We start from the raw sequence: 24821 nt of genomic DNA on the forward strand, positions 1-24821 counted from the left end.
AAACCTTCTGCTTTCGTGAAAGAAGACAGGTACGGAAAGTCACCTGTCGTAGGATTCCATTTATATGAAATGTCCGGAAGAGGCAAATCCATAGGGACAGAGAGCAAACTGGTGGCTTCCAGAGGCAGGGAAGACACATGTTATGGCAGGGTAAGGAAATAATCTGGAACTAGATAAAGCTGGTAGTTGCCTAAAAGGGTGAATGTTCTAAATGCCATTGGATTGTTGGCCTGAAAATGGCTAATTTTATGTTATGTGAAATTCACCTCCATTAACAAAAATGTAGAAAAACAAACGTGCCTCAAGTTTCCTTGCTTATCCTTGCCGTGTGTCTGCTACTTCTCAGAGGAGAGCTGGCAGGCAAGGAGGGAGTGTGTGCGTGGAACAGAGCCAGGAAGGGGGTCCCACAGGACAGTCGCAGCCGGGCAGCCCGCGCTTCTGCCCTGGCCCCCTGCTGCCATCTCTCTTCCTCTGAGCCTCCCTCAGGCTCTGCTTTCACCAAGGTCCTTCTTCTGTACCCTCACTCCTACCACGTTTGTTTATATAAAAGTTGTATAGTAAGCCCCTCAGAGAAACAGAGATAACAAAATTCCCCTACGTGAGGACGCTTGCAGAGAGGAGCTCTGGGCGGGCTTCCGGGAGGGAAAAATAAGGTGGGGGGCATCCTTTAGCGAATCTCCTTATGGCTCCTGGTGTTTGGTTCATGTGGGGGCCAGGGCAGAAACAGGGAGCTGCTATGGTCAGCACTAATTAGGCATATAAATATGATCTGGAGGATTCCAGGCCCTCTGAGGACCCTCCAAGAACCCCGTTCCCCCTGGGAGGCCATTTAGATTCTGGTCTTTGTGACAAAGACCACCCTTCTGCCCCCTTCAAGAGCCCTTGAGTCCTGAGCCAGGTACCTGAGTAAACCTTACCAAAAGGAGCTGTTTGAAACAACCTCTTGATTCAAAGACGTACAGGGAACCTGAAATACCACTTTGGGGGTGGGGGTGGGAAGAGGAGGATGTTAGCAGCTGGTAGGAAACTGCCCGAAGGCAGCAAAAGAGCTGCTTGGGTGATGTGGGTGTGTGAGCCTCCGTGAACACCTGATTCTCTCAGACCAGGGGAAACTTCCCTGATGGGCGTGTGCGCCAGACTCGAGAAAACAGAACAAACAAAAGGAAGAGCCCTTTGAACCATGGCCAGACACCTCCATTCTGGTGTGCACAGGGTCGGTGGGGTGGGCGGCATGTGCTCTTGGGATATCAAGCCTCTGCCCTCCATTATTACAGCCGAACCAGCACTGAAGAGACATTGCGAACGCCAGCACTGAGGTTGGCTTCATGGAAAAAGTATTTAAAATGGAAGTTGCAGTGAAGACCTGGTATCAGGAAGAGAGAAGTACCCGCTACTGAGTCCAATCCCCCACCCCCAACGCCCCACGTTATGTTCTCTTTGTATTCTCTTATTTCAGTGTCACCCTGATCCAGGAGCCCTCTGATGGGTGTAGACGTTAAGGCCTGGAGATGCTGAGGCCCTGGCACTCTCCAGCTGAGGGCTGCCAACCTAGATCCTTGACCCCACACACTCCTTGGGACCAAGATGGCGCTGCAGTGGCCAAAGGTGTGTGCTCCTTTCCCTGCATGGCGCCCACTCCTTCTCCACCCCGTGGGTAACTTCTTCAGACATGACTTGCTTGGCTGGCCTCTCAGGCTGCCTGGGTTGCGTGCTGTTGTGGCTCTGTTACCTTCAGGCCCACACACATCACGTGCGCTGGATCTGAGACTCTGAGCACCCGGCCCTGGCTGCCGGGAGTGCGTGAGGATGGGGCGCACTAGAACAAAAGTGTGCTCATTGGTTCTTATTTCAAAACTACCTGATAATGAAGATCAGAAAGAAGTAGGTGTGTTTCATAAGATGACAGCTAAAGTGTGCAAGGAGCTTTGCAAAGGAAAAAGGCCTCATTCATTCATTCATTCATTCATCAAAAAAAAAAACAACTGATCAGTGACTTCTCTGTGTCAGTAACTGTGCAGGACATCCAAGGGTTCACTAGGAAAACACAATCTTGAAATCTGTATTTGGGGGAATAGCATCCCTTAATGCTGCAGGACCCCAGAGCAGGGAAAGATAGGAGATAGGCTCTCCAGAGAGAGAGGGCTTCCCAAAGGCTCCCCAGCACTGGCAGCTGGTAAGTCAGGAGGATGTCAAGTGCCTGAGAGTAGCAGGGGCTCAGGGTAGGGGAGCAGGTAACACGTGGCTGCGGACATTGCTAGAAGAGGAAGTTTTCTCCCATTTGGGGGGAGGGCACCTTCCTATCTGGGAACCCTGGGCTTCACCCATACCCTCCTGACTCTCTACGTGGCAGCCTGGACTGTTTTAAAAATTGAATCCTATCAATCACTACACAAATGCCCTTGCTCAAAAGCCTCAGTTGGCTCCATGTTGCCTGTAGACAAAGGCATTCTCTAGACTGTGTGCTCCCCATGGAAGGCCATGACTCCTCCACGGGGGTGAAAGTTGGTTCTGGGAGGGGGAAGGGAGGAGAAAACCTTTTTACCCCTTTAACGTGTACAACACAGATAGGTGTGCAGTATGAAACAGACACGCAGTACATTGTGGTATTAAATTCTCATGCGTGGGGGCAGTTAGGAAAATCATGTCTGAGAAGACTCCTGGCGGGGCGACAGTGACAATGAAATGAATGGCTGAGAACCTTGCAAGGCCAGTTTTCTTGCCTCAACACTACGGATACTCGGGCCTGGGTCGTTCTTGGTGGTGGGGCTGTTCTGTGTGTTGTAGGATTTTTAGCAGCATCCCAACCAAGAATGTTTCCTGCTTTGCCAGATGTCCCCTGGGTGGGTTGGGGGGTATAAAATCAGCCCCATTTGTGAACTCCAGGACAAGATGAGGTCATTCTTGTAAGTGCTCATGAAACGGTAATTATATCACAGAGATTAACAGGGTTGGTTTTTTTTTTTTTTTTTTTTAAGGGGAGTGAAGGTGTCTTTTATCCGGAACAATAAATTCTGAGGGGGCCAAGCAGGTCTAGGGTTGCAAAGTTGAATGGGCAGAGCAAAGAGAGAGCCCTGGCTGTGCCAGCATTAGAGGCCTATGGATGAAGGTACCATCATGAGTAGGGAGGGGCTTAGGGACCAGTGCCAGAACGCCTGGAAACGTCCATCTCTCTCTGTGTCCGGAGAGGCCTCATTAAATTTCGTGACTGCGCTGGTGGAATTTGACTTGCAGCTGCGAATTTCAAGGCCTCCCTGGGCCTCTCGTGGACAGAAAGCCAGGGTAATAAATGGCCTCTGCTTCCCGGCCTGGGTTGCAGGCCTTGGGAGGTTACACCCTCAGTGTCCCGCTCCAAAGGGTGGAGAGCTGGGAGTCCCTACACTGGGGGCAGAGTGCGGGTCTCCGGGTTTGGCCAGGTGGGAGCTGCCAACAGCATTAGCTACACGCAAGCTGAGCGATTTCCATCAGGTAATGCTGCCTGGGAGTTAGGAATGTTGGGCTTCTGCTTAATCAAAAGCAAAATAAAAGCAAAACTGAAATAATCCCTTGGGCAGCACATGATACTTCTAAAAACTGAAATACGGATTATCTGGCTGATAATCGGAAGCAAGATGGAATCATCACACATTGCACCTGGACCCAGTTCTAGAGAAAGAAGCTTCGTCTCCCTGAAACACTGGAGTCTGAGCGATTTCTCCTTTGCTAAGACGCTGGAAAGCTCGTGCGGTGTGAGGCATGTGTTAGGGGAGAACCCACGTGCTGTTCAATTAAGATGTTTATTGATGTGACACATAAAACTCTCCTATTTTATTATCTGGACTGGGAGGTGGTTATTTATTTAACTGCTTTGCTTCCGTGCTTCTGGGGGTTCCTTCGAGATGGTTTTTCTCTAACAGGAAACCAAAAGAACAAGCTCTGGTGAGTTTGTCTCCCTTCCCCCCGACTCCTTCCTGTTTCTAGTACTAAGGAGGTGAACTGGGCCTGCTACATGCCACGGCTTCAGGCCCAGAAGTGGGGAGGGAGCGCTTTTTAAATGCAAGACGCTTTTGGAAAGGTGAGAGATTTTAGAAAATCATTTTAAACATTTGACATAACTATTTTTTTTGTTTTTTTGAGTTTGGCCTTGCCAGGGAAAAGAACACAAACCAATAATACGGTTCTCTTGAAATAATCCTTGGATGGGTAACGTTACATGAAATAAGGAAGCTGAAGGGAAAAGCAAAATTCTATGCATGCACGTTTTTCCCTCGTTGGAGACGGAAATTACCTAGTTCTGTTTTACCCGTGGAAGTGGGGGCCCTCGCTCAAAACCCTGGAGGTGCTGCTGCTCCCACCCTCTCGCCCCTGCTCCCCGCTTGGCATAGGATTTTGTGTTGGAAGACACCCAGACATACTTTCATTTACTTTTTCCTCAGGGACAGATTTCTCAATCAAACTCGGGACTGGAACGTTCATTTGCTAAGACAGTGCTTTGGGAAACAAAACAGAGCAAAACGAGGGAAGGCAAACAATAACAAATTTGGGAGACTGAGAGAAAGAAAAACACCCTCTTCAAAGAAAAAAGAGAGAGAGAGAGGAGGTGAGCCTTTCAGTTCATCAGACACAGTGTTACAGATGTTCAAGGAAATCAGCAGATACTTTAAAAATGTACAAAAGTTCATTTTTGGTTAATTATTTAGTAACTCTGTTTTGTGTTGTTAAAGAAAAAAGAAGTGGAGATCATTCTCGAAAAAATTCTATTTTTCTTCCCTTTATCACCTTCCCAGTCTACCCAGCTGCTTCCACCAGGGAACGTAAGTACCCAAATGCCAACACGGCAGCCCGACTTTTGCAAAGCAGCTTAATTACTCATTACGAGATTCCATCAACACAAGCTCCGGTCTGTGGTTTTGTAATAAGGGCCGTTATCTTCCTTTGGATTTTCACTCCTTCATAAAGGGGGATGTGGCAGAGATTTCCGCAACCCCACTTTATATGGGAAGGGAATGAGAGGATTTTAATGCATGAATTTGATGTCATTAACAATGCTGACAGCTGTTTAATCCCAGTGGAAACAACAGCTGAGTCCCAACTGCAGGAAAAATAATTAACTCTTCAGTGCATTCCGCGGAAGGGATCGTATGAATCAATTACGTGTCTCATGCCTTACCTGCAGTTTTTGTCAATTACTCAGCCATTTGGTCGGGAGGCTGTGGCACTAATAAAATGACAGGAGGCCCTTGCAGGCGCAGAGACTTGTTAAGTTCAGAGAACAGATTTATTAAATGGGCCTGTTCTAAGTTTGCCATTAATTAAAATTAAGAACCATTTTTTATGTTTCCACTGAATCACAGAACATAATGAACTAAAGTAAAAGGAAATAATAAAGTAGGAGCCCTGGGTGACCCGGTGTCGGGGAGGAGAAGGTGGCTGAGCTGGAAGGGGAGAAAACATAGGTTCTGCGGCTGAAACAGAGCCCAAGGTGGGATGTGCGGTGCCCATGCGACTTTATGACATGTGCCATTATAATTTAAATGGAACATTCAGACACCTGCCAATGATGGTAAATTTGCTACTTTTTCACCCTTCCTCCCCCAGAGATGATCAACCTCTCTCTTCTAGGCTTCAGGTTCTTTATTTTTTTTTTTTTTTTCACCCCTGCTTGCTGACATCCTTCCGGTGACTATTTCTACTGCTTTTAATTTGTAAAATATTACAGATATAAATAATGTCTGATTAAGATCCTACTTTGAAATATGTGGCGCTCACTTAGCGGTTCCCATTTACTAAAGCACTCCTGGATCCTTTCCATTCATTTATAACGCGAGACTTTGAGCAGATGTCTTAAGTATTCAATGTTACAAACAGCAACATTACATGAATTTAAATTTGGCTCTTTGTCTGAACACCCCTTCAAGCATGGCAGCTGATGTCCAGGGAGCCCTGTTTCATCTGGAAACGATGCAGCTCTGCCACCGGCCCTGAGCTCCTTCCTCGCTGGTACATGCAGAGCAACCTGCTCTCTCCCGAGAGGTCTGAGGCTGCTGGGTGTTAAGGGTAGACCTTCCACCCGATCCGTTTGCCGTAGTGACAGGTGGAGGGAGAAGGTCCTGCGTCAGCAGCAGGTGGACACACTCCCACCCTGGCCTGGGAAGAGCGGGAATGCTCTTTGAGTATGTGCTTGCCATTCCTGGTGGAACATCAGGAACAGCCTAAAGGTCCCCACTATTGCCCCAATTTTGCTGATGAGGACACTGAGGTCAAAAGAAGAGAAATGCATTAGTTCTCTTTGTTAATATTCTACCTGATTGGAATCTGATGCATGTGTGCGTGAAATCCTCAAGTAAGGTTTAAAACCCAACATTATAAGAATAGGATACTGAAAATGTAGCTTAAATGCCTGAATTTGCGGGGGAAAAAATCCTAGGGGATATAAGAGCTAAACAAACTATAGTTTTTCCCATCTAGCACACTGGTCCTTCCTTTTTCTTCTGTTTTTCTGGGAAGCATACTTGACTCCATCTGACTCTGTGGGTCAGTTGGAGTGTTCTACTCTTTTTCTACACATCACCTTGGTCACCTAATTAAATAACCTGTCTCTTGACCACAGTGTTTGGATCAGAGATAAATTAAGTGATCGAAACAGGGCTAGAATCTTCCGTGGGATGCACATATTCTAGGAGAAAGGTCTCCTGTTGATATTAATATTACAAGAGAAGGGCTCTGGGCTCTCTAGCAGCCATCTCTCCCACCAGGTAGAAGAATGCTGTAGAAGGGAGCCACACAGAGACTACCCGAGCCAAAGGATGGAAAGAGACAATCTGATTATATGTTGGAGCCATGGGTCCTGCCCTGCCTAAAACCATAGTGCCAAGGCATTCTAGTATGTGAAGTAACATATCTCTTTTGTCATAAGCGAGGTTTAAATGCCACCAAGAATTATGGCTAATATGGAAGCACTGCTCGATGAGCGTTCTAGATATGGCATATCCTATACTATCTTTCTAAACCGTGACCTCAAGTTAATTCTCAGCAATTTCTTCATGATTCTGGCATCTTACAATGTTCTTTATTAACTCTATGACATCCCCTATGCTGTTCCTTCTACCGTGAATGTCTTACTCTTCTGCTTTTATATTTGGAGACTCGAAAGGTATCATTCAAGATCTAGCTCAAACAAAAGCTCTTGGTTGAAAACTCTCCTGGTTTCAGTAGACAGTACAAGTTTCCCCCCAAATAAGCCATGAGCTAGTTAGAGTAGGAGTCACGGCTCATTCATTGTCTGTTCTCAACCACAAGTACCATGAGCTTGCGGGAGTGAGGGCATCGTAACCGATAGCATTAAAAAATCACAGTGAACTGGAAAACTAGGTCGTTAGGAGGTTTACACTGTATAGGGTGGAGACAGAGAATCAAATAAAAGTATTACAGTGCAGGGAAGAGTCTGACTTTATAATTGAGTCAACTTGGTGACATGGTTACCAAAAGAACTAATGGCTTCTCAGGGGGCAGTGACAGAATTCGGATGCTTGGGGTGAAGGTGGCCGGCCAGTTCCACTGCATGCTGCTCAGGCCACATGTGGGTTTCTGTCCCAGTCCAGCCTTAAATGGGTCCATCTGGGGAACTCAAACCTCAGACTGGTCGACTTACATCACAGTTTTCACACTGTTTTTAAGAGCTTTACTGAAATACCATTGGGTATCATACAACTCATCCGTTTAAATGTAACACTGTTTTCAGTATATTCACAGACTGATACAGTGTTTCATTTTAGCACATTTTCATTATCCCCAAAGGAATCCTACCCCCTTAGCTGTTATCCCTTAATCCCTCGATGCCCTCTTTAGCCCTAGGCAACCACTAGTCTACTTTCGGTCTCTATAGATTTGCCTCCTCTGGACAATTCACATAGATGGAATCATAGGTCCCTTTTTGACTGACATCTTTCACCTGGTACATTTTCAACATACTGTTTTGTTGTTGTTATTAAAGCAGCAGGAAGTCCTTTTGTTATGAGTTATTGTAACACAATGGAAGATAAATAAAATAAGGATGGCTCTGGTGGAAAGAACAGGGCGGAAGCCCTGCGTTTTCCTTTCTTGACTTTGTCTTCTGAAGTACCTAAGGACAAGGGCCACTGGGACAGGGTAGTTGGGCCACTCACCAGGTCCCAGGCAGTTTATCTGGACGTTGAGTTCTAATTCCTTGGACTTATTTGATAGCAGAAGAAGCTGTGCTATTTCTAATCTTTTTTTTTTTTTTTTTTTTTAATTTTAAGAAACTGCCTTCTCCAGGAAGGGGTATTATGTGACAAACATTCCAAGTCCCTTCTTATGGTAATACTGCACTTTGCAAATGGCTCGGATCCAATCCAATTGAACATAATAAAATGAAACAATCTGTGCAATCTCCAATAGCTTTAATCTTTACCATGCTAATGATTCCTAAAACCAATGAGCATGGTTAAAAAAAAAAAAAAAAAAGGAAGAAAGAAAGAAAGAAAGAAAGAGAGAAGAAAAAGAAGAAGAAAGAAAGAAAAGACACATTCTGCTCTCCTGTTATCGGCCTCTTGGCAGCTGGGGCTGGTGCTTATTGTCACCATCAACAAGGTCCTTGGGAAAAGCTCACCCTCCTGCTCTGAGGTCAGAGTTTACATGTGAAATGAACTGGTCCCAGCCATCATACTGTCCCTCTGCTCATGATGGTTAACAATGAAACACAACTGCACCCGTAATTAAGACTGCTGCCCCATTTTGCAATGTTGGCGAGAACCCCGTCGGGAATGGCTTGGTCCCACCAGAACCTGGCATCTTTGCCAATTAGCAAATGGCAATTTCTGTCCAGCCACACTGAATGCCGAGGGTGTAGAGCCCTGTCCGAGTCTGGCGGCCTCAGTGCTCTTAAAGAGTCTGTGTGGGTAGGATCATGGGGTGTAGTTTCAAGATAGTCTGGAAATAACCCATTCATTCATTCACTTGCCACGCACTCATCTGCAGAGACAATCTCCTACAGGCCATGCACTATGCTGGGAGTCGGAAATGAGGGGATGAGTAAGACCCATTCCTTACTCTTAGAGAACTCAGAAGAAAGGGACATTAAACACACACACATGCTTTTGATACACTGGAGTAAGTGCTACATGACAGGTAAGAACAGAAGCCTGAGGGTCGGGGGAAGCGAGTTGTAAGAAGGCTGCCACCTCCCCCTCCTCACCCTGCTGCCATGACTGTGTCCCAGGACGCAGCCATAGGGCCTGTTCATGTGAACCCGCTCCCATCCGGCCTACCCCCCACCTCTTGCTTCTCTAGACAACGCCTGGCCCGGCCCAGACTCAGAGCTCTATGCCACTGCCCGCAGCAGCCCGAGGTAGCTCGGGATGGTAGATCAGACTCTTCAACTGATCCTGGGATGTGGGGATGTGGGGACCCAACACCCACCTGAACCAAGGGACTCAAATCTGTTTGGTTCTGGTCTTGCCCCATCCTGTGGCCAATCGACCTCAAGAACGCGGGTGGCCAGGAGGGGTTCACTTCCTAATGGTTCAGGGGTGGATTCGTCTGCTTGGAACATTATTTTTTGCCTTTTTTTTCTCAATACCATTCAGTATTGACGAGCTTTTCAGAGAGGCAGCTAACCTTGGGAAAACAGGCTGAAACCCACCTGGGATATCTTAGGGGCAGGTGTGTAACTATGGGGAAAGTTCTAGAGGGGAAGAAATGGAAACAATGGATCAAGGGGAGACTTTGGATGAGTTTTATGTCTTCCACAGATCCGTCCCCAATTAAGGCAGTAATAGTAGTTAATAATAAAGTCACAGATCATATTTACTAAGCCCTGACTATGTGCCAGACACATTCTACAAGCTTTATCTATATTAATTCATTCAATTCTCACAATACCTCTGTGAAATAGGTATTATTTTTCCTATATCACACATTTGGAAACCAAGGCACAGAATGGTTCAGTAATTTCCCAAACATAGAATAGGCAATACATGGGATTTGAACCCAAAACATCATTTTCGATGACACTGACACATCATTAAAATAATTGTGCAATATATTTAAGTCCCTAAAAAAGTATATACTCTTTGACACAGGAATTCCATTTCTGGAAATCTAATCTTAGGAAACACTGGAATATTATATATTTATTAATTCAAAACACTCACATGCTACTTTTTAGCTTTATTTATAATAAGTAAAATCTGGATGCTATCTACATTTTCAATATTAGGGGAATGGTTCAATAAACTACCGTAATAGCCAATAAATGGAATTTATAGCCATCATTAAAAATGATATTCATGAAGAGTCAATAATATCCTGGAACTGTGTTGTAATGTTAAGGCAAAATGCAGAACTGAACCTTCTCTTGGTATGATCAAATTATGTTTGGATGCTGGGGTGGGGAGCATATAGTGAAAGAAAAGAATCATTTTCCATTTGGTTCCATCCAAAGCAACTATCAGGGAACAATTTTTTTCTGGCATATCTACTATCTCCTCTTAATCCAGTGCCTCAAGAAAACTCAACCTGGTACTTTATTATTTTTTTTCTGAGATATTTCACGTGGAAAAATAAATTATATCAGTGGGTTTAATATCTCAGTTGGATAGGTAAAGCTAGGTTCTTTAGCTCACAGAAAAGAAAAGAAACCAAGCAAAAAAAAGCTCTGAATTCTCAGACCTGCTCACGCAGTATATCTGGAATTGATGAGGCACAGAGATATCACCTGGAGATAACTTTTTTCCACTTGTTCGCAGGCTCAGAACCGAATCACCGCTCCTCCTTCCTCCAGCTGTACTTTGGAGCAAATTGAGTCCAAATTAGATCACCCGTTTCGTCCAATTGTATAAACCACGGCAATACCGTCTGGGAAAATCTAATAGTCTTAATCTAAAAACTGCTCCTGTGCCCACAATAGAATTAAACAAATAATCAATAAGCCTCTAGATATTATAACATCACTGAGTGAACAGATAGAGAAGAGCAGAGTTCGTGTTTGCAGAGTACTGCTTAAATGGAATCAAATCACAATTCAGCGAGGACGAAACAAACAACAGCACCAACAAAACTAGGCAGAGTCACACAGTTTGCTCTAGAGACTTCAAGGGTTCCAGAATCTTCTACTGGAAAGTGTGAGATTGTGAATCTGAAGGAGGCTGGTATTTTCCTAGACATTTACAAGTATCCTTCAGTCATCAATTACAACTTCGTGGCATTGTTACTATCATCCCCATTTTACTCTTGGGTAAATTTCAGACTCAGGTTAGTTCACTTGCCCAAAATCACACAACTGGTAAGTGGCCGAGGTGGGCACTGAATCCAAGCTTTTCAACTCAAATTAACGTGCTGGCAAACTGGCTCTGGAGTTCAGCCCCAAGCCAGGGTTGATCTGCTTTCTCCGTAACCATAGGCAAATCAATAGCACCTTCAAGACTCCATTTCCGTATCTCAAAACGGAAGTAAAAATATATGTACACATGTTAAATGCTTAGTGCAATGCCTGGTGCAAAATTCATACCCAATAAATGCTGGTTCTTGATAGTTTTATCATTATATCACTCTAATTATTAAAAAAAAAAGTGTACCTTCAACAAAATTGCACACAAATACCAAACTCTAGTTCAATAATGCAATAATGAAACACCTCCTCAAGTGTTTAGGAAAAAAGTGACTGATGTCTGCATCGTATTTGGAAATGAATGGGGAACTAAGATGGACTGATGAATGGGTAGAGGGACGGATGGTTAGAGGGACGGATAAATGGGTAAGGTCTGAGTAGAGAGACGTTAATTGTCAAATCAACTGTCAAATCAATGAGTGTTCACTATGTAATTCTTTCTTCTTTAAACATGTTTGACTTTTTCATAATAATAAAATAAATATATAAAACATATATTTTATACATATATAAATAAAATGTTTGACTTTTTAATAATAAAAAATAAATAATAATAACAAATAATAAATAATATGCTGGATGGATGGCATACTACACAGCAGTAGAGAAGAATGAAATACCATGGATGAATCCTACAACCCCATGAGACAAACCTCTCATTCTCATTCACCCCCTACAACCCCACGAGGAGCAGAAGCAGCCAGACACTAAAGAGTGCATGCTGGCTGATTCTCTTTATATAAAACTCAAGAGATGACAACAGTGGTTAGCTCTTGGTAATGATGGGATTTATCGATTGGAAATAGGTATAGGAGAGCCTTCTGGGATGGTGGAAATGTTCTCTATTTGGATTGGGGTGGTGTTTACACAGATGTATAAATAATTTACATGGGTGTACAAATTCTTTGAACTGGCTCTAATGAGTGTGCCCCTTACCGTGTATTTGGTACACCTCCTTTTACATTCTGATTCGAGAAGCTCACATTTTCTGAATGTCCTCCTCTCCCCGTGGCTGGCATTCTTTCTAGGCACTTTCTGATGCATTCACTTGGAAAACCATTTCAGAGAATTGTCTGACAGAATACATTATTTAAGCCTTTAAACGCGATGTGAAGCAATCTCACTTTCTTGGAAAATGACTGTCATCCCCGAGAGTAAACTTGGCCTACAAGGAAATCACGAATGTGTGAAACTCCTCAGCTATCTAGTAGCCCTTGTCCAGCACCCTTGGGCCTTGTCTTCTCTCCTTCATAATCAGATTATTCCCAGGAAAGAAAAATGATACCCCACTGACCCCAAATTCCTGTCCTCTGGCATGAGATTCAGCCATCAAGAAGGAGAAGCCACGTCCAAACCATACCACATGGAGAGTCACCTAGAGGGTGAAATCCTGGTCAAGGGGCTGCTTTCCCTCTTCTGGGAAATAATCCAGTTCAGAAGACAAACCTCTCATTCTCATTCACCCTAATATAATCCCTTTCCAAAGCTTCCTTTTGGACTGGCCCACCGGATCAAAGGTAGAAGGCACCCCTGGGCTTCTTCAGGATTATCCAAAAGGAGGTGCCAGTGGGATAGCAACAGACCTGGCCACCAATTCTCCCCCAAATCCCTTCCAAACTGCCTTTGATACAAACTTGAATGCAGCTCCTTCAAAATGCAGACAAAATGGAACTACATAATGATTTCTGCAAAATCAATAAAACAAAAGTCAGTGTAAGAATAGAGATGAATTAGGATCCAGAAGGGCGAGACTACCTACCCATACCATGATAACCTGGGGTACTTGTTTAAAAAACACAGATCCCCAAAGTTCTCTCCAAAATTACTGAGTCAGAAAATCTGGGAATGACACCCCTAAATATTTTTATTTTAATAAGCTCATACTGGGGATTCCCTTGCATGTGCAAACTGGAGAATCAGGACTTCTTTGTGAAGATTTCCTTAAGGGGAACAGGACTGTTCAGCCACCCCTTTACCCACCCATCCATCATCCATCCATGCACCCATCTATCATCCAACCATCCATCCATCCATCCATCCATCCGTCCTATAACTCCATAGCCATAGAGCACTTTCTGTGTGCCATGCTACAGACTGCACCTTCCCTGAGGGTCAAAAACAAAATTTCCTTACACCAGTGAGTTTTACAGAAAACACACCAACTTAGCCACGTTTAACTATATGATCAACAGTCTAATCATATAATCATCACCGCCAAAAAACACTTATAATGGTAATGTCCCCCTTTTTCTCACCAGCCTATATAAACCTGTTTTCAGATATCACCCATCCTGTATGAAAGACTGCCTGAATTTTAAAGAGAGTATGATCTGGAACAAACCATTTTGGCTTGAGTCTCTTTTTCAAGGGAACTTGTACCTTCAGCTAAGAACACCCAAGTCTCACGGGTCTGCATGTCGGCAAAGTGCCAATCTATGCAGCTGATTACTTTCTGAGATGTCCGATTACAAGTGAGCAATTTCCTTCCCCCCAAAGATACCCTGTGGAGAATATGTTATAGATTCTTTGTTATGAGGAAGTTAGGGGATTTGGATACCAAAGCAAATCCACAGGTTTTGAAGTTCTGTACCTTTAATGTAAAGTCTTCAAAACGTGTGTGTGTGTGTGTGTGTGTGTGTGTGTGTGTGTGTGTGAGAGAGAGAGAGAGAGAGAGAGAGAGATAGGATAACCAAGACAGAGATTCAATAAAAGATTATGCCAATTTAAAAATAAATAAATAAATAAATAAAGCAACTAAATTGAAAAGAACTCCCAAAGCTAGATATGCTCCTTTTAGATTAACTGCTGTATACCTCTGTCATAGATCCATACAACAGTGGCTGGTGACATAGGAATTATTATGATTGCTGCACTGTATTGAGTTTCTTTATCTAGCCCCCGTCCCCTCCATATTGCAAGATCTCAGAAGGCAAAGACCATTTTTCTCTTTCTTACCACTGAATTTGTTCCATGCCCGTTAGTGCCTGACTCAGTAAATATCTGCTAAGTCATGGATGTAAGTCCTTCCCTGGAAAGAATGTGACAAAATGAGGCATCTTTGCAATTCTCAATGGCTTCGACCTCAGCCAAGTGAATGATTTCCATTGGGTAAGAGTTGCCTTTCATGCTAAGTAGTAAGGTTGCCTCTGTGACTGAAGAGTGATGTCAGCCAGGCACTTGGCCGCAAACACTGATTTGTTGTTGAATGTCCCAAGATGAGCACTAAGCAAGCAGATAGGAAGCTCCAGTCCTATCATTTTCTGTCATTCCTAATCAGAAGTAAGGGTGTCTTTGACCTGTGACCCTAATTATGGCCAGTTTTGCTCAAACATTACAAGTCAGGTATCAGCAATTCTCTATAACAAAACATGGGTAGCTGGGGTTAGTCCTGCTACCTGAGTCTCGTCTCTGTTGTGCAATTCAATGACATACTGCCTTTCTCCTCACCTTCATGGCATGTGCCCCACCAGCTGCCCATTAAACTAGTCTCCCTCCTCCCATGCACCATATACCCACTCACCAAAGTCACAGACACCACTGGTATCTCCTTTGATCATCCAGGAAGATTTCCCTCCCACATATCCTTTATTCCCATCTTGGTTGCAAATTAGAGTCACCTAGGGAGCTTTTGAAAATCCTGATGCCCATGCTAGAACTTAACCCAGTTAAGCTGGGCTCCCTAGAGGAAGAGCCCGGGCACTGGGATCTTTTTTACAGTTTCCGAGACGATTCCAGTAGGGCTGAGAACCACTGATGGAGCACATCTTTACCCCCACTTTTCTCAGATTCATCAATTTGTGACTCTTGCTTCGCAAGGTTTCCAGACCTTTTCATGTCATATTTATATGAGGTCTCTTTAGTATCCTGGACCTCCACTTCATTCTACAGACTTTGACAAGTTCTTTGATTTTCCAGAGCCTTCATATTTCACTGTGATTTGGCACTGATGGTTCGGACATCCTAGAGGTAGGTAGGTAGATAAATGGATGGATGGATGGATGGGTGGATGGGCGGGCAGATGGGACAAATGAATGGTTGACCCTGTGAAGACTTTCATTCTAACATCTGAATTACTTCATCATTCTCTTCAAATGTTGTGTTCCCTACTAGACTTTAAATTCCGTAAGACAGAGACCTTGAACCTATTTGTCTTTGTTTCCTCAGGGCCTAGCATGCAGCACTTGGTTGGTGGGCAGGTACAGCAACAGGTGAAAAATATATGCCTTTGGAAAATAAATGACTGTAGTTCCACACCCTTATTTGTAAGTCTGCCCAATATCCTTCTAAGAATAGAATTTCTTGATAGGGAGATGAAAGAGAAGTGTACCACTGATATTTTAATTTTATACTATACAAAGAAGTAGCTAATAGCAAATTCTAATAAAAAAATTCTAATTGGAAGATGGCATTATTGATCTCAATACAAAGTGAGTAGATAGCATTTTTAAAATATTGGATTATTTGGATAGTAAGTGTCTTACTATCATAGAACTCCCTGTTTACAGTGATAAGAAAACTAAGGCCTAGCAAATGACTTGCTCAAAGTCTTGAACCCAGAACTCTTGTCTCCCAGTCCATGTTATTCTCTTGAATCAAAGGAGGAATTTTTAAATTGCACAACCCTCTTACCCTTTACCCCTGCCCCAAGCATGACCTGTTTTCTGATCAAATTCTCCAAAATGGCATCAATGAGCTGGTATTTTTCATCAAGCCACTTGGATTCCAATGGTACCTGAAAAACTATTTATGCTATTATATTTGGGTTGTTTGAGAGAAAACTAGCAAGTCCTTGACTGTACCACCTGTGGTGTGAAGACTGACGCTCGTTTGTAATGGGAGAGGTACATCGCTGTAAGAAATATAGTTCAGGTTACTTTGGAAAGTACAAGGCACCATAACTTTCCAAATTGGCAAAAACTACCTGCTATGGATTGTAGTAAAGTGTGTTTTTAAATTATTTCAGAACCATAAAACCTCTCCATAGAGAGTGCTTTGAAACTGCAAATTAAATATAGAACATCTATGAACTGTATCCATTTTTACAGTAAGTATATATTTCCATGGGGGTTTGTACCATCTTTTTTGTCTAGTTACACTAGTTAATAATGCAGTGAATTTGCAGTAATAGAGTAAATGTTATTTTGATGACACTATTTGATTAAATTAAAGATGACATTAAAAGGACCATTTCAATAAAGAACTGAAATATCCAGAAGTAACCGGGGCTGAGTGTTTAAGTCAGCGAGTCTGGCGGTCTTAAAAGGACCAAATGGAATTTCCTTCACTGTGTGAATGATGAGCAAGTTAAGGAACAATAGGACCAAATAATATATGGGAGAATATGAAGGCTCTGATGCCGAGACCCAGGCAATTTCAGTTATTTGAGGCAGGTATGCTACTCGCGAGAAAACAGCTCCTGTGGCCTTGGGTAAACGCAGAAACGCATTAAGTAAAACGAAAGCGAGAGGGCACTGAGATTTGCAGCAAAATGTGCTGATGTGGTGACAGTGAATTGAGTTGTCGCACAAACAAAAGAAAGTGAAGAAGTGGGATCGGCCATGCCGCACCGCAGCCCCCCCACACCCCCCCCATCTTCTCTGCAAATTCACAAATGCACCCTGTCCACACCCGTGCAGGGAAACCTTTGAGATTAAAAAGGGAGAAGGGAGTCCTAATTCTTCTTTCAGACCTCTGTTCATATGGTGCTTGCCAAATAAAGTTCTTTTCCTGAGTGAGAGGTTCACGTACATAAATCAAGTGACTGTTTGAAAATCCTGTGACTTAAGTTCTTAGAGATAGAATCTATCTGCAGAGACAGCCCTCAGCAACGTGACTGAGTTATGAAACACGGGCGTTTCACCAGAAAGAAGATCCAAGATTAAAGGTGCACAGTGGCTGAGGCCCCCGGTTCCCACAGAAACACCTGCTCTGGAGTCTTGGCCCCAAAGACAGGTGACATCTCTATCTCCACAGCAGGCCACTAACTGTTGACAAGTTCAAGCCCAGAGCACTCACATTTGTGACTGTTGTTACAACTGCAGAGGAATAGGAAGGAAGGAAGGAAGGAAGGAAGGAAGGAAGAGGAAAAAAAAAATACCTTGGCTCCAGAAAATAGAATTCTTCCTTGTGATCTCAAAAGAGATCATTAGATGCTAAGTTTTCCTCAGATAATTCATCTGGCCATCATGCATGTCGATAGTTCAACACAACCACTTATTTGCTCATAGAAAGGGATGGTGGTGTGGTTTGTTAGAAAAGTCAGGTGCCCCGGTGTCAGTAAATATTTCCTCTTAAAGTGCAAATACCTCAGAATGCAACTATTCGTGGCATATTTGACTTTCTGAGTATAAACCTGGAGTGTTTACTATCTTCCTAGCAGCGATTCACTTAGAGACAAAGGATGATATAAAGCGTCACTTGAGACGAGTCTATTAGGTAAAGCACATGGTAACAAGCTGAGATCTTTAAGACTGAACAGAATCCTCAAGCTGCCGGCAGATTTGTTCTTGTTAAAGATACTCACGTACTTGGAAGGACCACAATTACTCAGAAATGATGGCAAACCTTCTTTAGGAAACACCCTATTTCTCAGAATGTTGAGCGGCTCAAACTTCTGAGTTTGAGACAGGTCCCTTGACGGCTTCTGAGCCCACCTGCCCAGACCCCGGCTGACTGTCCTCTTTCTCCCCAGGGATCTGGGGCAATGCTTAGGAGAGCTCAAACTGTGTTTGTGGTACACTTTCAAAACATAAAAACTCAAAAAGAATTTCTGAGGCATGTCCCAAACACACACACACACACACACACACACACACACGAAAACAGAGAATTTTTAGGGCAGTGAAACTACTCTGCACGATACCACGATCATGGGTTCAGGTCACGATCCATTTGTACAAACCCCCAGAGTGAACAATGCCAAGAGTGAGCCCTGATAGAAAGTATGGCCTTTAGGTGACATGTGTGTCATATATGTGACAATGACGTGTCAGGGTAGATTCTTCGATGGTAACAAATGAATTTGGTGGGGGATGTGGCTGGTGGGGAATCCGGGCATGTGTGGGGCGAGGGATATGGGAATGTCCCATACTTTCTTCTCAGTTTGGTTTTGAACCTAAAATTGCTCTAAAAAGTAAAGCCCATTTAAAAAAAAAAAAAAGGAAACAACTTTAATAAAAAGCATATTTGAAAAATACCATGGTAAAAACATCCAGTTATTAACTGCAGTTCAGTGTCCCTATTTGAAGAGAATCTTTTACTGTCCTCACCGGAATCTGTATTCACATGGTCCAGTAAAAACAAAATCTGAGACCCTAGACCTTGTAACTCCCCCTCATCTTGAGCTTGCCCTGAGTGTCACAGCACAACCCTGACCAATTTCCTGGACACCGTGTGTGGAGAAAACAGCTCTTTCAGATAGCGAGGGACATTGGTGGCTCATTCTTGAAGATGAGCAGAACATCATCGCAGACCACCTCTCCTGCTCATCAGAAGCAGCCCAGGTCTGTGACACCTGCAGTCTCTCCTCCTGACCCTGATGCCTCCCCTCTCCCATGGGGCAAGTCCTATACAGCCTCTGACAGTCATCTCCTCTCTGCAGAGTTTCCAGATCAAGAAGGAACAAACAGAGGGAGTATGTGCATTCTGTGGTGTTTACATCATTGGTATCATCATCCCCAGACCCACCCCCAATCCCATGTTAAGAGACATTTGCTTATGTGCCTCTGCCCCTGTACTAAGAGGTCCTCAAGGCCAGGGTGTGTATCTTAATTGTTCTTATTTGTGTGTCTAATCTCTGGTTCCTGGCATGGGCTTGGCACGTCGCTGACGCTCACAAGTACAGAAGGGCAACTGGACATTTGGGCAGCTACGTTATTTCTAGTAAGCCAGTAGAATATCATTACAGATTTTCAATAAAATATAAAAATCCCACCATTCATCTAACTATGCATCATTTATCCGTCTATCCAACCACTCATCTGTACATGTATCCATCCATCCATCCATCCATCCATCCATGTAACTGTCCATTCATCATCCATCCATCCACCCATCCATCCATCCATCCATCTACCAAAAAATGTGCAATAATACCTACTCTGCCATGCCTTTTTATGGGTGATAAAAAAAAAAGATGTCTAGAAAAAGAATAAGATAAAGTCCTTGCCTTGACATATGGCGCTGCTGAATCGGAGAAATAATACATGAAAGCAAGGACCATATCTTGTCCATCTTTTTGTCTGCTGCAGTGTCTTGCACAGAGACTTTATTCAGTAGCACTCAGTTAAGTGACTGGTGAATTATGAATGAAATGCATGAAAACAAATACAATACAGGACAGTAAGTGAAAATTGTCAAGTAATGCAATAGACAAAAGGCTACAGAAGAGTGGAGGGTGGGCTGATCACGTCCAGCTGGGCACCTCAGAGAAGGCGGAATGTGAGTTGGGACTGAAGGGCTGGCTCAGATTTGGAACAGGGTGATGAGAGCAAGGCATTCCAGAAAAGCTCTACCCACGCATGCGTGCAATCTCTACTGTCATGGCCCATCACAATGCTTGGCACAGAGGAAGACCTCAAGACGTGTTCCTGTTTTGAAGTGAGGCATGTGTTGGGCTGAGCTGAACATTAGGCAAAACTGAAGGGGACAAAGTTTGTGCCCTCACAGAGTCCGCTGGGGCCGTACTGGAAGCTCGTGCACACTGGGTGAGAAAGGTGGTAGTCCGCGCCATCCAACAGCACAGAGGACAGTGGAGGTCCTAAAGGGACTGTTGATGAAGAGGTTTCTAACTTGACGAAGTTCGAATCTTGTGTTTGCAATTAGCAGCATCCATCTGCATATAATTAGTGTGCAAAGCCCTTAAAAAGAGTTCGTTCTCTAAAGTAGGTTAAATATGCATACATACCCCCATGCAGTTGTGCCGGCAGTAGAGATGGGTTGCACGGATTTATTATTCTGTGTTGACTAAAGATGGACTTCAGTCCAGTTTAGGTCCAAAGGACAACACTTGCATTTTATTTGGACCATCTGTTCAGAACAAGGGCCGGATTTTCCAAGGGCTCTAACTTAGGGGGTCTGAGTGTCAGGGCTGGTCATGTGTGGTTCAAGTGAACCAAGTGGTTCAGCATATGGTCAGTTTCACCACAACCACTACCACCACCACCAACTACTACTGGAAGAAAAAAAAAAAAAAATCCCTAGGAAACAAAGCAAAAGCATGGCAATGAGTGATTCATCATGAATATTTGGGGACCTTTGCTGGCCCATGCAGCCATGATCCAGCTTTCTCTTTGGTTCCTGCTTCCCTCTGCAATGCCAGAATTATTCTGGAAGCCCAAAAAGTACCTTAGAAGCACAACCTAATTCACTCGCTCATTCCATAAATATTTATTGACTGATGAGCCCTCGTTAGGGCATGAGGGAGACACCGGTGACACCTGGCCTATGGAACTCACAGTCTGGTGGAAAACATGGTAATTGATAAGGGAACAAAAATATATGCAAAATCACAGCATTGCTCTCAAGAGGAAATGTGTGGACCTATGAGAACTTATAAGAGGTTTAATGCTGTCCAGGAAGGCTTCCCAGAGGGAGTGACAATTAAGTAGAAACCTACAAAATGAGAAGAGACAAAGAAGGGGAAACCAGCATGCATAAAGGCCCTGTGGCGGGAGGCAGAGGGGGACGTTCCAGAAACTAGGAAAAAGTCAGCATGGTAGGGCAAAGAATTAAGGAGAGAGCCATGAGCAATGAGACTAGGGAGGGGCCTAGATCACGGCGGGGATATGTGTCTGTGTGTGTGTGGATGGATTGCAGGTTATGTTCAGGGGTCTGTCTTTATCCTAACAGCTATAGAATCTCATTGGTGTGATTTAATTGGGGGTAGAAGGAGGAGAAACAGCACACTCAGATCTCAGTTTCGAGACGATCACTTTGGCTGTAGTTTGAAAACCATCTCCACATCTCCCTGCTGGCTTCAGCTGTGCCCTGTCTCCTTCCATAGCAAGGATGCTGCTACTCACCCTTGGCATGCTTAGGCCAGGGACTGCTTCTTGTCCTGTCAGACCGTCCCTGCCATCTGCAATCCTGGCTGGACTCCATCAGGACTCAGTGCACGCCCCTCTCTCCTCTCTCCACCCGCTTCCATGGGCCCATGTCTGGGGCCCCATCCTCTGACTCTCCATCCTCTGACTCCCCGTACAAGAAACGAGTCTCTCCTGGGAGCAACAGTCTCCAGTTCTAGTGGGGGTGAGTCTAGAGCAAGATCAACATCAAGTAAGATTTTCATGGTCTCTAGGAATGGGTAGAGCAGTAGCACCATAGCTGCTGTTGACGGACGTCTGCTGTTTTCATCTTTCTAACACACATCCCACTTTTCCCAGAGATGGCGTGCCTGCTTTGCACCATTTCTCACAATCTGTGCAGCTTGTGTCAAGTGACGTGATCCTCCAGCTGCAAGGGGGCCAGGGCCGCAGGGATTGGCTCGGCGGCTGACATGTGGCCCGCTGAGGGCCAATGAGAGTCAGGCACAGGACTCCCACTGGAGCTCTCCAGAAGGAGCCCAACACACACCTTTCCCACCAGCCACTTGAAAGTGAAGGATGCGGCCCCATGTTGGGCATCTCTGCCCTCCTGGGCTGACACTGCCTGAAAACGAAGATGACGCAGAGCAAAGCTCAGCTGAAGGACGGAGAGAAACAATCATGCCAGAGCCGTTTGACCGCCTGGGCCCGACAGTGACAGATCTACCCCTCCAAGCTTCCCAATTTTGGGAACGCATTAACTCCCCATTCTGCCTCTGCCATTTTGGGGTGGGTATTGTCGCTCCCAGCTGGAAATAAAAACTTCAGTCTCATCTGGTCTCTTCTCATTGTCCTCTAGTGACTGCTACCACCCTACCCCCTCCCCTTCTTGTCTGGGAGGAAGTTAAGTGGGGGTAGAATTAGGAGAAGGGCTTGGATAGGGTGGAAACACCTCCCTCCAGAGCAGCCCCTCAGCCTTCTGCTACCAGGCCCTGGGGAAATGCACACTGGAATCCAAGGACACACTCAGACCCATGACTCGTGAATGCCTGGCTCCCTGCAAAGGTGCCAACCTTCTCTGTTTCCCAAAGTCCAGGGCACCGTAATTGCAGATTTTGGATTTTAGAATTCTTTTGAAAATTCCCAATTTCATAACTGCACGTGTCTTTTTATTTTTTTAAAGATTTTATTTATTTATTTGACAGACAGAGATCACAAATAGGTAGAGAGGTAGGCAGAGAGAGTGGGGGGGGGAAGCAGGCTCCCCGCTGAGCAGGGAGCCCGATGTGGGGCTCGATCCCAGGACCCCGAGATCATGAACTGAGCTGAAGGCAGAGGCTTTAACTCACTGAGCCACACAGGCACCCTTCACTGCCAAGTGTCTTGAGAGGAACTATTACTAAAATGCTTACAGAAAGTGTAACCCAAGCATAAAGGATGTTAGCTCAAATTTTTACCCCACATTAATGGAAGTCATGTTAAGTTTTATCATTTATGGGTTTAGAAATCCACAAATCCTAATACCAAAAACCTGTGTATGCATATGTATGCGTGTGGTATGCCCAAAGAGGGAAAAAATAGACCTTGAAGAGCCAGGGTTTTTGCTTTGTGTCTCCCTCTCGAATTTAAGTGCACCCGCTATAACTTAGCTTTCCAACCCAATATCCTATTTCATCAGGAGCTGATAAGACAAGCCCCTTCCTCTTGGAACAATGACATGCCACTGTGCTTTGGCAGGAACGAATACTGAAAGCAATCTACTGTTCTCCCTTTTCTTCAAGGAAGTAACCACTAACTCCCCGTGCCCCACCCATCTCTCTCTCTCTCTCTCCCTCCCTCTCTCTCCCCCTCACATACACACACGCACACACACTCTGTAATGCATCTGGGTCGGAGACTACACACGCAGTCCACAGACTGGGAGGGAGTTTTGGAAAAGGATGTCTCAAGAAGAAAAATACTGGGATCTCTCTCTCTCTCTTTAAAGGTTTTATTTATTTACTTCTCTGTCAGAGAAAGAGAGAGAGCACAAGCAGGCAGAGGCAGAGAGAGAAGCAAGCTCCCCGCTCAGCAAGGATCCCGATGCTGGCTTCAATCATGGGATGGAATGACGTCCCATGATCACGGGGTCATGGGACCATGACACAAGCTGAAGGCAGTAGCTTAACCGACTGAGCCACCCAGGTGCCCCTCTTTCTCTCTTTTCTTACCAAAACCAAAACAAACCCCCAGAGCACACGCAGTATTCCGTAGTTAAGAACAAAGTCTGTGCTATCATCACCTGGGCTGAAATGTCTAAAACTTAGAGCTACTCAGCTCTGAAAAGTCCATGAACCTCCGTCCTCTCATCTGCCAAATGGGGGTATTGTCATTAAGTCGAATAAAGCCTGCAAAGCCCTCAGCCTATGCCCTGCCTGGCCTAGGGGAGACACGAAGGAAATACTGCCGCTGCCACTGAGAAGGCGGGTCCGGGAGCGGACGGTCATGGAGATGTGGGGCGGCGCATGCGATCCAGGCGAGCCTTCTCAGGCCAGCGCGACGAATTCCACCCCGTAAGGCTCTCGCCACTCAAGAGGAAAGCCTGCTCCTTGCGGTCCGGACGCCGCAGGGTGACTCTCGGGCGACTATGGCATTCCGCTCGGAGGAAGCCCTACACACAGCACACCTCAGCGCTTTGTCCGGATGGAGTTAACACGAGACTTGGAGAGGGGTTTAAAGAATAGAAACGTGTTCATCTGTGAAATTAAAAGTAGTACAGCATGACACACAACATTATGTGTTGGGGTTAGTCAAAAGCAATAATTAGGCTGAGTATGACTCTGAACACACTCATAATCAAACAAAAGCAATTCCACCGAATGAGGCGCAATGATTCTCCCGGGAGGGGAAACCGCCGAAAGGGGCAGATGTACTCGGGAACCAGCGAAAGGGCCTCAGGGCCGGGCACGACCTGCCCCCCAGGAGGCCCCAGGGGAGCTCAGGAGCTTTGTTCATGGCCAAGGCAAGGGACCAGATTATCGGCTTATTTAGACAACACATCCGTTTCTATCGCTCAAGTCCAGGCACAGTGGGGCTCACCAGGCCAAGGTGCTGACCTTCAGGGCTCCCGTCTAGAGGCCCCGGGGAAAGAATGTGCTCCCAGAGCACTCCAGTCGGGGCAGAAGTCAGTCCCATGCAGTTGTAGGACTGAGCGCCCGTCTTCCCGGCGGCAGTAAGCCTGCGGGCCGCACTTCCCTCCCGGCTGGAGAAAGGAGCTCCCCGTCTTCCGCGCGGTCACAGGACTGAGTCCCCACTTCGTTCTGGCTGCCAGCCGGCGCAGGCACGCGGCTCCCGGAGGCCTGTATTTCTCGCCGTGCAGCCCCTCTGTCTTCTCAGTCAGCAACAGAACGCGGAGTCCTTGTCGCGCTCGCCATCTC

General features: G+C 45.1%; 1 protein-coding gene across 8 annotated transcripts in view; it reads right to left on the reverse strand.

Annotated features, from left to right (window-relative positions):
• Positions 1-24821, reverse strand: part of WWOX (WW domain containing oxidoreductase) — a 958224-nt gene that overhangs the window by 227210 nt on the left and 706193 nt on the right. Inside the window, exon 9 of one of the 8 annotated variants that reach the window (XM_082711176.1) lies at positions 22412-24140. The exons of the other annotated variants lie outside the window; for them this stretch is intronic. Within the exon in view, the coding sequence (XP_082567302.1) occupies positions 24072-24140 (69 nt within the window). The 3' untranslated portion in view covers positions 22412-24071. Of the gene's footprint in view, positions 1-22411; positions 24141-24821 lie in introns of those variants that run through there. 8 annotated transcript variants of the gene reach the window in all.

This window comes from Mustela nivalis, assembly GCF_964662115.1.
Source record: "Mustela nivalis genome assembly, chromosome: 18".
Classification (NCBI taxonomy): domain Eukaryota; kingdom Metazoa; phylum Chordata; class Mammalia; order Carnivora; family Mustelidae; genus Mustela; species Mustela nivalis.